A 13,980-nucleotide genomic window follows, 5' to 3' on the forward strand; every position below is an offset into this window, starting at 1 on the left:
TCAATATGGGAAAGTCATACTGCCTGCTCTAAGAGATAGCACAGAGTTTGATCCAGACAAAATACAATATTAGTAAGTGTTATCCATTTCAGCAAAAGAAAGTTAAGGTAACAGTTAACTTTCGCACTGAAATCTACAGGGCTTAAACATGGTTTACTTTGGCCGGATCACGTCCATGGTGCTCCATGGCATTCCCACTGTTCACTTGTATGCTGAACTTTACTTACACTTCATTAAAATTTTCTATTGATGCTGCAGGTGTAAAAACATCTAGTAATCCTATAACCTGAAACAGAAGAGATGACATTTTATCTGGAGAAATGCAAGCGGCAACTCAGTGTGTTCGCTATCTGTATCTACATATTTCTATTGGCAGGATGCTGGCAACAGTAGAACAAAAGGGCTAAATGCATTTAAACTCAGTGAAATTAAGTGCATCTGCGTTGTATTCTTTCCACCAAGTGTATGGAGAATATACGAGCAAATCAGGATTTCTATGGCGTCCCCTCCGCAATAGCTTGAGCTTGTCTTCTCCCCACCTTCATGCATTTGCCAGATGTATTTTCCAACTATCCAAGTCTTTGGCCTCTCCCCATGCTTCCAAAAGGCTCCAGGCTTCCTCATTTCTAATATGTTGCATGTATATTTATATGATTAAGCCACATTTATGCCTCTCTCACTCAACTTTTAAACTGTTGGACACCTGCTTCATGAAGAAAAAGTGAGATGGATAAGCAGTCGCAAGTTGGCAGCCAAATCTGGATCGTTCACAGCTGGCCTCTGTTGTGAACACATTGAAGAGGTCAGCCTAGGATCCTGCATACCCAGAGAAAATGTAAAGTTCCAAGAACTTCAATGGTTTAAGCCAATATTTATACTTTGCTTCTCCGATTCATGACTGTCTTTAGGTGAACAATATAGCAGCCCTAATTTTGCCCCAGGTGGTTGTAGGAGTGACTTGTATAGAAAGGAGAACTTGCAGTTTGTCCAAATCTGTCATATGTACTGAAGACATGCAAGTATACAAGGCAGTACACATAGCAAGAGAGGAGGCTCAGGTAGACAAGCCCAGTGCTTTAGCCCTGCCTCCTTTGCCTGTACATGCACATCCCAGTGTGGTCAACTGTGCTCACGCACAGAGGTTCCACCCCCATGATCAGAAACACTAACAGCTCTGGTCACAGGCTTACAAGCATATAGGTTGTACATTTATAGGTGCTCTACCAAAGCTGGACCAAAGATGCCCATGGTGGGGGCTGTTAGGTGGGATAGAGACAAATGATTCAATCGTGTTCCCCCTACCAGCACTGACCCCATTGTATTGCAGTTTAATGTCTTATTTTTAAGTGTAAGACTAAATTAAGGAATTTAGCTATGGGAAACACAGTCAGTGGTTCAAACACTCTTGAGTTATTTAAGTGTATTGTAATGTACATGTGATATTATGATGATGATGATGATGAAGAAGAGTTGGTTTTTATACCCCACTTTTCTCTACTGTAAGGAGTATCAAAGCAGCTTACAATCGCCTCCCCCCCTCCCGCCCCAGACACATCAGGCACTTTGTGAGGTAGGTGGGACTGAGAAAGTTCTGAGAGAACTGTGACTAGCCCAAGGTCACCCAGCAGGCTTCATGTGGAGGAGCGAGATTCAAACCTGGTTCTCCAAAATAGAGTCCACTGCTCTTAACCACTACATATGCTGGATCTTCGGCATGCTGGCACTACACCATAATGATGATGATGATGTTGATGATGATAATAATATGAAAGATGAGCTATATGTTTTCTATTAACGATACCCGTTGCTCAATATCTTCACTCACATTCTCATGTTTCATATGCTTGAGTAATCTAAGCTCCCGGTAAGTCCTTCTGGCATGAATAAGGGATTGGAAAGGTCTGGAAAGCTTTTTGACTGCCACCTTCTGTCTTGTTTTGGTATCATATGCTGAACTGAAACAGAAACAATAACAGAGTTTTTTAAAGGCGCATTATTATTATAGACTTTTCTAATTTGAAAGCTATCTTTGAAACAATGGTAATTTATGCATGGGAGGTTTTGCCTTGGATTTGCCGCTCTCTAGATGCACATTTTTCCCATCCAAATTTTCCCATCCAAATTCTGAACACTCAACAGTAAGCCCCCATGCAGAGTTTGAGAATTCGGATGGGGAAAATGTACATCTAGACTGAGAGCGGCAAATCCAAGGCAAAACCTCCCATGCATAAATGGCCAATGACCATCTTTTAAGATGTATATGGAATTGTGCTCTTTTCATTCATTTCTTACAGGATGAATACATATTTAAGCAACGGTCAACCATAAACAAATAAATAACATTTTGGTGAGAGGAGAAAATAAACCAGTTAACACTTCAAACAGTAAAATACCTCCTTTGAATGAACTGTGACTCTGAGAGGTAAATAAATAAATAAATAAATATGAATGATAGACAGATCCTGGCACAAGGTCTCTTGTACCAGACCAGTGCAAATTATGAATTATGATGTTGGAATGGTAAATCTTTCTGAGGAAACAGAACCACAATCAAGGTCCTGCACGGGTCTGATGAAAAGAGAACCATGGGGTGGGAGGGTAAATAAACACCAAATGTAACCCTATCAACAACAGCATGACCAAGCATGCTTATCATGTTAGTCAAGTCCTGCATCTACTCAACTAGGATTACCAGCCACCAGATGGGGCCTGGAGATCTCCTGGAATTACAACTGGATACAGTGATTATTTTCTCCTGGAGGAAATGGCAACTTTGGAGGGTGGGCTCTATGTAATCATAACCCACTTTAGTCCCTCTACTCCCCAAATCCCACCCTCTCCAATTTCCACCCCCACATCTCCAGGTATTTACCAAACTCAGCTAGCGACTCTCACCAACAGCAACATGAGTGAAATACAATCCAATACAACCCACAAACCACAGGATGCATCCCAATAAGAAGATTAGCTTGCACTTGTATAATATGCAAAGCAGGATCAGCCTTTTTTAGCCATCAAGTTGCAGCCTACTTATAGAGAGGGGTTTTCAAAGCAAGAGGAAAGAACGGCAACCCTGTTGCCTGCATAGCAACCCTGGACTTCCCTGGTGGTCTCCCATCTCAGTATTAATTAGGGCTGACACTGCTTAGTTTCTGAGATCAAACAAGATTGGGGCTAGCCTGGCCTATCAGGCCAAGGCTACCAGACACAAAACTGATCAGGCAATACCATGCTGTTTACCAGCTAGAGCACATCAGTTGAATGCTCAACATTATCGAATAAACAGTGAACAAAAAGTTGAATCCCAAAAAACAAACACCACGTAAATATCTTTTATTAAGACCAACCCCAAACAGCACATGAGCTTTCAAGTTCTGTCTGGTTATTAAAATGGTGGTGGTGTGTGGGGGGGGGGGGACACACACACATCTTTTAGGTCATGTTTTTAAGGCTTCTTTGTGTGCATCCCAGGAGATGTCTGAAGGATGTTTAACTAACCTAACAAGCCACCCTGTGGGGCTGGTTAGTAATATCAGACTGCACGCTGGCCTGCTGGGGAGAAGAAAAAAAACAAACGGAAGCATCTCATTGCAAAGACAAATACCAGCAGCTTAGTCAACTGTCTCCAATGTGGAGTTCTGGAGAACTCAACAGTTTGCACAATGTTCTGTGTCATCTTGGTTGGTGTTAGTAAAAGGTACTACATGGCTTTTGGCTTTGGACCAGTGTGGCTGACTGCAGCCTCTTCCTATGTTGAACAAAAGTTGAGTCCCCTTTAGAAAAGATTATATCACTACCTGTGTGTATCTTTCATTCATTGTCATGACAATCACCCTCTGCAGGAAGGTGCATTCTCAGCAAAGCAGTCGTTCTTGTAATAACAACACAAGGATTATCCCCAGGTAATAGCCTTCTCCCATCTGCCGTGACAGAGAACCAGAGAATTAGCTTCATTAATTTGGCTTTTTATCTCCCATGACTCTAACTCAAGACTCCTTGGGGAACACTAAGCTGTGAATTTCGGGCCCCTGGTGAACAGACAGGAGCCTCTATTAATTACAGAGTCTGCCACACTGTCTATAGAAGTGTCAAGTGTTAATTACGCCAGCCAAACACTTGTATGCTGTATGTAATCTTTATATGTGGAAAGGTAATTAAAATTCAGCAATTTACAATGCAATAAAGTTTGCCTTAGGCGCCACTGATAATAAACAAGCCCACTATAAATACATGTGCTTTAGGCTTTGATCAATGAAGGCTTTGATTATTCACCATCTTACAACTCTTTTGTGGATTTCCTTTCATAGCTGCCAATATTTTCAAGTACAGAGTTTCACCCCTCTGTGCTCAGTTGCCTTTTCTATCATAATTACCACCATTAAGTTTCACACACTGCTCACCTGTGACTCATGCTGAAAATAAAAGCAATAAAACTAAGATTATGCTTCTATGTACACTTGCCACAATAGAACTGACCCATACTGCACATGGGTGTTCTAATGTGTACCCAAAAGTTAGCCACTGAGGGGGACAAATTATTGTTTCTGAACCAAGGAATATTCCATGTGACAGGAGGGGATCCCAAAGCAGGCACATTTCCCCCCCATCATTAGACAAAACAGGAAGCTGTTATGCATTCAGAGTTCTATATGTACAATAGAACCCCCATGGAGCTTAGGTCTGTACTTATGATATGCCCTAAGACTGAGTTACCTGAAAGATCACCATCTCTTATGTGTCCCTGCATATCTGCAGAGGTATTCATCTGAGGCCACGTACTGTAACTAGGAGGGCATGCACAACGCATGGGACCTTCTGTACCTGTCACCTGTGCTATAGAAATATATGTGCCAGGCTTTTCCCCAGGCCTTTTTGTATTCGTTTTACTGCATTTATACACTGCCTTTCTACCCAACAGAACCCAAAGCGGCTTACATTATTCTCCTCCATTTTATTATCACAGTAGCTCTATGAGGTAGGTTAGGCTAAGAGAGAATGAATGGCTCAAGGTCACCCAGTGAGTCTCCATAGCAAAGTGGGGATTTGAACCTAGTCCAACACCATTTTGCCACACTGTCTTATAAACCCATGCAGTTGGTTTCAGCCATTGCAGCCATCTGAATTAAACCCTATGTTGTAATTTTAGGCTTTCAATGTAGGTTTTTAGAAAATTCTGTTTTTCAGACTTGCCTTCCCCTGTCCCGAATTTTTATCTTATATATCCCAAAATATCTAATAAAAATTATTTTTTAAAAAAAATAAAATTCTGTTTTTAATTGGACACTTTTAAAGCTGGTGGTTCTCTTTAGTCTAGAAGTCATAATTCCAGGTTACAGGCCATGGTATTTTATGCATTTTAATTGCTTTGTTGTTGTTTTTGCATGTTATATACTGCCTAACCTACCTCATAGGATGATGGTTGTGAAGATAAATGGAGGAGGTGAGAAGGATATTGTGAGCTGCTTTGGGTCCCAATGGTGAGAAAAACAGGGTAACATAACTCAATAAATATTAGGAAACAACATATCAAGTGGCCCTGATGAGACCTGAAAATAAATTATAGGTATTTGGATGGCAATGATAGATACAGCAGCAGCAACATCTATACCACAGTTCACTTATACCATTATATTCATTCTTTTAACAGCTTGCAAAGTGGCCAGACTTAACCCTCCTGTATTGTAGATGTGGGGGGGGGGGAGAGAACTGAGAAAGGACTTGATTAAGGCCACCTAGTGAGTTTGCAACACAGGGGATATTGACACTGGTTTGCTACATCCACTCCAGAAAAAAATTGAGGCATATTTAACTCCTATCTAAATTAATGGGACTTTATTACAAAACTCAACACCTGAATGCTATTCATTTCAGTGAGAGTTGAGCAAGCTTCAACACTGTCTGAGTTGTATTTATAGTTGTAATTACACAGTCATTTACAATTCCACTGATTCATACCTGGAAGCTGGATTGTGGCCTTTTATTTTGGTTTCAATGGACAGAAAAACAGGTTTATAGCTGAAACCTGAGCATATTTTAACATTTGTTTTAGAGTGGGCAGCTTTAATATTACTATTTTAAGAGTTGGAGGGTTGGTTCTATTCACTCTGTTCCTGCTACCTTCCCATCCAAAGCCATTATCACACTCTGCCCCCGGCCCCTATTTTCACATACAAATACAAAACCTTGGGATTCTATGATAGCGGGTTAGATCCCACCAGCTTTTTCAGACAATTTCACCTGGTCTCATCTCCCCCTTTTTCTTTGTGACAATAATGAAGAGAAAACAGCTGTCAGGCAATTAGTAACTTAAATGTAGTGGCTGAAAGAAGGAGGGAAGGCTGGAGAGTAGGTGGGAGGTGGTCTGCATGCCATGGAAAAACCAGAGCAGGATAGAAAGAGGTGTGTGCATGCATGAGCTCTGTCTTGGTACTGCTCCTTTACACAAACACACACCCCGCATTGTTTCACTGCCTTCTACTTTCTATAGAAGATGTACTGCACCAAGCCCATTGCCACCAACCGCTTCACTGCCATCTACCATCTTCGTGTAGCTCCTCAACTCAGTGCCCCCCGAGCGTGTCTCCTTAAACTCCAGCTCTGGCCCAGCTGGCAAAGGAGAGGTTGGGGTTTACTGTGGAGGCAGCTATACCCTTTGTGTGATGTTTGCTGGTTTCTTAAAAACATCTGGTTGGGCACTGCAGAAAACGGAATGCTGGAATAGATGGGTATCAAAGCCTAGGGCACCAAAAAACCTTGGGACAGCCCTGTATGGGTCGCCGCATGAAGTAAATTTGGATGTGTGGGTCACCATCCGAAAAAGCTGAGAAACCACTGTTTTAAACAAGCAAAGCAGCCATCAAACATAGCAATTATACTACAAACATAGGCAAAAAACAGTGATTAATCACAAGCCAGGTTTTCTAATTATTAATCTTTCTGCCAAAGAGAGGTCCCTTATTTTACCCTATGCAGTGGTGTGATGGTAGAATGAAGTGAACAATAATGTGAATATTGTTGGTAATTGCTTTTAGCTGCTGAATCAAGCCAGGGTTAGACAGCTGAAATGAAATGAATATATCAATGCCAAATCAGTGAATGACTTTACTAGCTCATCCTCTATTGAAGATTAAAATGATAAACATTCCTTTTTATCAGTAATAAGTAACCAGAAAAAGAAAAATGGCCTAGTTGTGTACAAAATGTAAATCCAAGGCAATATAAGCGTATCACCCAGCTATATCTTACATATACAAAGTAATATTCCAATGTTGCACGCTATTTTGCAACCACAGATGCATTTTCATTAGAGTCCTTTCAGAGATAAATGATTCCAGTGAAATGAAGGAACGTGCTATGGTCACCTCAAACATTATTACTAGTCAATGGCTATTGGTTAGTGTTAAACCTCGATCATGGAAACTCAGATTGACTTTAGACCAGTTGTATCTCTCACCCTAACCTACTTCACAGTGTTATGAAGATAAAATGGGGGATGGGAGAATGCTGTAAGCCCCTTTGCAAAAATAATATTCTTGTCACCACTTGCAGTTGACTGTTTTCAACACATCAATTACATTAAGAATATTAGCAGCAGCTGTTCCGAATCAGACTAATGTTCCACATAATCCAGCATCCTGAGAGATACACAGTGTAGGATACTGGCTAGAGTGTTGGACTGGGATCTGGGAGACCCAGATTCAAAACTGAATCAATCTGGACCTATCACAGTCTTTCATGTTAATCTATCTCACAAGGTTGTTGTGAGGATACCCAATAAAGCAAGGAGTACTATGCATATCACCCTAAGCTTCTTGAAGTGTGAGGCTAGAATGAGCTAGACAGATAGCATCCTGCTTAACATAGTGGCCAACAAGATGACCCCAAGCAGCGAACAGAGCCCAAAACCTCCTTATACTTCTGCCCCCTCCTTGCACTGTTATTCAGAGGCCTCTAAACATAGACATTTCATTTAGTTATTGTGGCTAATAGCCGTTGATGGCCCTGTCCTCCATGAATTTGTCAAATCCCTTTTAAAAGACAATTACACTAGTGTCCACCACTACACTTGTTACGGCTGTGAATTTCACAAGTTATTTACTCTCTGAGAGAAGTGCTATATCCTGCCATTTCTCCTGAAGCTGCATTTTTATCCTGTCCTTTCTTCAAGAAGTTTGGGGTAGCATACATGGGTTTCCCCTTTTTATCCTCACAACAACCCAGTGAGCTAAATTATTCAGACGAGAGTGACTGATCCAACATCAATCAGAGAGCTTCACAGCCAAGTGGGATTCGAACCAGAATCTGCCCACTCCTAGTCTTACACTCAAAATGCTAAACTGCACTGACTCAGAATTTACAACTGTGTGTTATCATTTGATTTTATTGCAAATATGGTTTGTTGTAACTTGAGATTTTATTCTAACTGCAAATCAGTGAACTATGGCTATAAAATAAACTCAATTTATGCACATTGATTTTCTTGGTAAAGGCTGTAATTCTTTCACGCTGCCAGTCCTGGACTGCCTATGTAAGTGCCATCAAGTCACAACTGACTCATGGTGATCCCAGCAAGGGGCTTTCAAGGCAAGTGAGAAGCGAAGGTGGTTTGTCATTGCCCTCCTCTGCAGAGCCTCCCTTGGTGGTCTCCCATCCAAGTACCGACCCTGCTTAGTTTCTGTGATCTGACAAGATTGGGCTATACCATACTACCTTCCCTCCCCTGGACACATAACCAGCGCTTAAGTTAAAAACAACAACCCATAACTGGCTTGCAAACTTGAAACCATAGAAGTTCAGCAGCCCAGATGTTAGAAATCTGTGGCATTCGTAACAGTCTGGGAAAAACAACACAAAATTGTCTGCTTTATGAAAGCTTCTTTGTTTGGTTCCCTGTACATCATTTCTACTTGCCATGAGTGACCAACTAATTGCAAACTAGAACTCTACTATGTTCCAGGCCCAAACATCTAAGTTTGATACACAGACGTCAAGTCAAAATTAAATTTTGATTTAGTTTTTGCCCTTCCCCAACAAGAGAAACACTTGACAGACCCTGAGCATTTCTTGCTTAGAAGCAAGCCTCATGGAGTTTGTGGGAATTACTTTAATTTAAACATGCATGGGATTGCAGCCGTGGGCTTCTGAATAGTTGAAAAAAATACTGCTTGGCATTTAAGGACTGGAAAGGGGGGGATTTACTTGTTCCGATGGCTTTGGAAAGACCTAATTGCTATCCATATGATTTCTTACCAATAGCCACTTAGAAAGAAAACATAGGCATCCCATGAACATCACAAGGAAGAGCAGCCCAATCTGATGCAAGTTTACCTGGAGGTAAATCATATGAAATGCTACTGGGCCATTTTTCTCTGTTTTGCCAGTTCTGGCAGGGAACAGCTCTCCAGAGGGCTGATTCACAAAGACCATATGAAGGTTGTGGCCACCACAAGGATGCCTGATCAGGAGTTCTGTGTTAATTCCAAGGCACGCATAGGCCCAGTTCAGATCAGGATCATGTCCATGGCATGTGGGGAGAAGGAGCTGAAGCCTTCCCCCAGCACCGTTTTCCTGACCTGAAAAGGCCACAGGGAGCCATTCTTTGTCCTGTTGAGGAAACTTATGAGTAGTCATAAGTACAATTAAATTTCTCCAACAGACAAACAGCATATCCCTGGGCCTATGATCCCTTCCCCAATTCACTGAATTCAACAGGAACTACTCCAAGTTAAGTAGGTTACCAAGGTAAGTAAGCAGCCTGCAGTGCTTGTGTCTGGATTGTTTATTCACTTCTACCCTGCCATTCTCCCCAATGGGGCCCCTTTCTGCACGTGAATACAGTCTCGAAATTCCACTGTTTCTGATGCTTTATCCCCTCCTGCTTTTTCCTAGTTCAGGTGGGGAATGGAGTAGTGTACATTTCAAAGGAACATTTTGGATGTAACAAGATAAAAAGGAAGAAAATTGATTTTAACATCTCATTTAACTACCCAAAAGAGCACTTAACACTGAATGACAGGTCTAAAAATTTGATTGCTCCTCCGTAGCACATAAAATATAAGTGTTTGCTTACTGTCACTTTAAACCAAGATAATCAGGTTTTTTTAAAAAAATCCTTGTTGAATGTCCCAGGATAAAATAATTCCTATGTAAATGTTTATACCGTCAGTATTTATAGACATATCACCCCACTGTGATCCCTTGCAGATACATTTTCTGTTTTGATTACCTAGAGAGGAAGGGAAACACCAGTTGCATTTCTAATGGCTACATTGCAGTTGGAGGGTCCAGTCAGCAAATAAGTCTGCCAACATGAAAACAAATCCATTCATGACAGAATTTATACATTACTTGAGTTTCCCCATTAGCTTTTTTTGGGGGTAGGGACCTCTAGTGCATTTTTTCAGCCTATCTCTGTGCCTTCAAACAGGCTCTAGGGTTCAAAACTAGCATTACCATTCATTTTCAAGTTAACTTTCCCTTTCACAACTCTACACAGTTATATGTTGCATCAATGGAAGGAAGTGCTATTTGTTTATGTGATCAAGCTACTCGCAAGGAAGCTGCAGAGAGAAATATGAACCGGATACTGAGCGATAATGTATTGCATTCCATGGAAGTTTTTTTTTTTTTTTTTGGTGAGGGGAAGGACTTCAAATAGGCTCAAAATTTATCAACTGCTTAAGGAATTTAGTGGTGAATGCAAAAATAACAGACTGTCGCCCTTTACAATCTGATCCTTACAGCAGTTAATTCTTTACATGTCAGTAAGAAGTTGCAGCTACTGGCTTGCTCAAACAGGCAAATAATAAAGAAGCTTAATGACTGCCTACTTCAGTAGCTGAATAACGCTGAAGCCCCAGGAGCAGGTAGTTCTCATGAGAATCATTATTTTGTCTACTTCATTTTTATTTTATTTTTACATTATTTATAGTCCGCCTTTCTCACTGGAACTTAAGGAGGATTGACCCAACTATGATTCCCCCCCCCCCCGGCAGTTTTGTACTACACAACTGGTCTGAAGCATAAACATGACAGTTAAACATCGATTAGGGTTTTCTGAAATTCGATATCTGGTGGGGTTTTTATTGAAGGGATAATGGAGGGCACAGGTCAAGAACCCATCTGAAGCACTCTCTGGTCAAAAGGAAGGCGAGGAACGCAGAGGAAAGGGTAGAGGACATACAAAAGTCATACAACCATATCCTGCTCACACCAAAACTATAAAGACATCCTGGAAAGCAACATGTAGTGCAGAAACCGAGAAGGATAATGGCTACCCTTAACCAACCCACATGATGCTGTCAGACCATCTATAGATCAATCTTGTCTACACTGACGAATAGCAACTCTCCAGGCAATTCTTTCCAAGAGCTGCAACCCAAGATACTTTTTAACATGGGGGTGCCAGAGACTGAACTGTGAGCTTCAGCATGCAAAACACAGGCTCTATCCCTGTCATGAGAAATTCCCCCCCCCCGCCAAATTTTATTATTATCTAAAATAATACAGACAGATAATACAACACTAAAAGTAGCTACAATAAAGTTAAGGAAATACAATACAATATCACATGGAGATCTTACGACGAATGGGCTAGATCAGATTTTTATATAGCTATGAGAAATTCTGAGCCTGACCAGCTTTCAAGGACTGCAGTCTGTGAGGTAGAAAGGAGATGTGGTTCCATCAAGCTACCATGAGAATATCAGATACAGTTCTGATAGTTAAACAGGAATCCCTAAAGTGTTTATCAAGTAGCCCTATTAGGCTCACTGACATCACTCCAAGGTGCAAAGGCTGCAGTTGAATTGCCCTTCAGGACACATTGGAAGCTCACGGTTCCATTATTATTAACGGCTTCTACATACCTTATAATTCCTTCAAAGAGCATATACCGGTGTATAGCTATTTGATTTTTTAAAATATGTCTATTTGAAATATGTATACTCTGGTTCACAAAAATGCAACATGCAAGATTTAAAAACACAAAGTCCCCTACCCACACGAAGTTTTAAAAAATAAATCAAATGAACTTAACATGGCAGCAATTAAATAAAAGCTTTTAATCCAATATCAACTAGGAGTAAACAAAAAATGAGATCAAACAGCAGCAGTTACGATTTCAACAAGGAGCCTTTTAAGATAAATTGTATGATGAGAGAAAGGTGCAAGAGCAGTTTCCTTAGAGAGGGAGCTGCAGTTATCCTGGTGCCATTGTAGAGAAGGCCCTGAGCCACATGGCCTCCCAATGGACTTCAACTGGAAGCAGCAAACGGCACTTAGGTCGATTTGTATGGCGGTAGATGGCCCTTTAAGTAACTTGTCCCTAGAACATTTAGAACTTTAAAGGATGAATCCAGCACTTTAAATTGGCCCAGAAACAAACTGGTAGGCAGAGAAAAGGTATCATATGCTCCTTCATGCTTGTCCTTTCAAGCAGATTGTCACATTACACAGGAGGTATAGCTTCCACACGCTTGTAAAAAGCTGCTCCAATGAAAAGCAGTAGTCAAGTCTGGATCGAATTCAAGCATGAACCACCACATATTGGAGATTTATGTCCTATGCACTACTGCTGCTATGCAAATATTTGGGAGGAAGGATGCAGTAGATTGGGGTTGGTTCATTGGTTTTAATGGAAGTATTCTGATTTATACTAGCTCCGTGGTTGGTGCAATGTTATTCCATTGCCAGGACTGGGACCAACCCATGAGTGGGTGTGGAATTATGACATGCGCCTTCATCACATCTCTAACTACACCAGCACAAGTAAAGAATCTGGGTGGCACCCTCCCAACTACAGGAGACTCCAATGGTAGCCTCCGGTGGTGCAAATATATTGCTAAATACCTCCACTCCCACCCACCACATCACAGAATGCATTTCATCAAAGCAAGGGATTCTGGTTTCACCTTCTGCCCAACTGGATGCTACAACTCTAACCCAGAATCAAATATCCTAGGAGCTTCAATGTACTTTACCATACTCCACTGATAGTTTGTAGTGAATTCTGAACTTCATACACTAGGGCAGTGATGGCGAACCTTTTAGAGACCGAGTGCCCAAACTGCAACCCAAAACCCACTTATTTATCGCCGAGTGCCAATGCGGCAATTTAACCTGAATACTGAGGTTTTAGTTTAGAAAAAAACAACTCATACATTCACATCTTTTGCCTTAAAAGAAAAACACAATAACAGAGCTTTCTAACCAGTGTAGGCAGGAAAGATCAAGTTCTTCAAATTTGGCTTTATCTGGAGAAGTAAGAAAACACAGGGTTGTCTCCATCTTATGGAACTGTAAAAATCTGTTGCTAAAATTCACCTGTGCAGCTGCTACAATGTTAGAAAATTCCTTGTAGATTTCCTGATGGCTTGTAGGATAGTCTACAAATGTTGCAGAATTTTCTAAATGCATTTTTAGTTTTGGAAAATATTTCAGCTGCCCACTTTCAAGGTCTCTTTCAAAAACCTGCAGTTTTCTCTCAAATGTTTTGATATTACAAAACATCCTTTCTGCTGTTTTCCCTACGCCTTGTAGTTGTTTGTTCAGTACATTGAAGTGTTGCATAAAAACTGTAAAAAACATGAGGTTGGTAAGCCAGGCCATATCAGTGAGCTGTGGATATTCCTGCCCTTTTTCATTCATAAACAGCCTAATTTCATCCAAGCAGACTACAAATCTGAGTTGGACTTCAGCAGCTGCAGCGCCAACTTAAAGACCCCCTCTTTAGGGCGACTGTACAGCAGCAGCAGCAAGAGAGGGGGTGGGGGAAACGTCCCCTTAGCCCCCCTGACCCGCCCCCCCCCACCGACTGTACCATGGAGAATACCTTGCGGCGAGCAAGGTGCGCTTGGCGGCTTTGGAGCTGGGTGAGCGGCACCGAGAAGAGAAAGGGGATGGGTGCCCACCGCCCCTGCCAAGCGCGGGCAGCCAGCGCAGGGGCTGCAGCATCGGGCGTGCAGCCTGGAGGCACTGACA

At 41.5% G+C, this 13,980-nt stretch overlaps 1 protein-coding gene across 1 annotated transcript in view; it reads right to left on the reverse strand.

Annotated features, from left to right (window-relative positions):
* Positions 1–13,980, reverse strand: part of LOC130474219 (mitogen-activated protein kinase 11-like) — a 46,959-nt gene that overhangs the window by 20,325 nt on the left and 12,654 nt on the right. The window contains exons 2-3 of the mRNA XM_056845754.1: positions 1,826–1,955; positions 228–286 (exon numbers count right to left, since the gene is read on the reverse strand). Coding sequence (XP_056701732.1) covers positions 228–286; positions 1,826–1,955 — 189 coding nt within the window. The remainder of the gene's footprint in view (positions 1–227; positions 287–1,825; positions 1,956–13,980) is intronic.

The sequence above is a fragment of the Euleptes europaea genome, chromosome 3, assembly GCF_029931775.1.
Source record: "Euleptes europaea isolate rEulEur1 chromosome 3, rEulEur1.hap1, whole genome shotgun sequence".
In the NCBI taxonomy this organism is placed as follows: Eukaryota; Metazoa; Chordata; class Lepidosauria; order Squamata; family Sphaerodactylidae; genus Euleptes; species Euleptes europaea.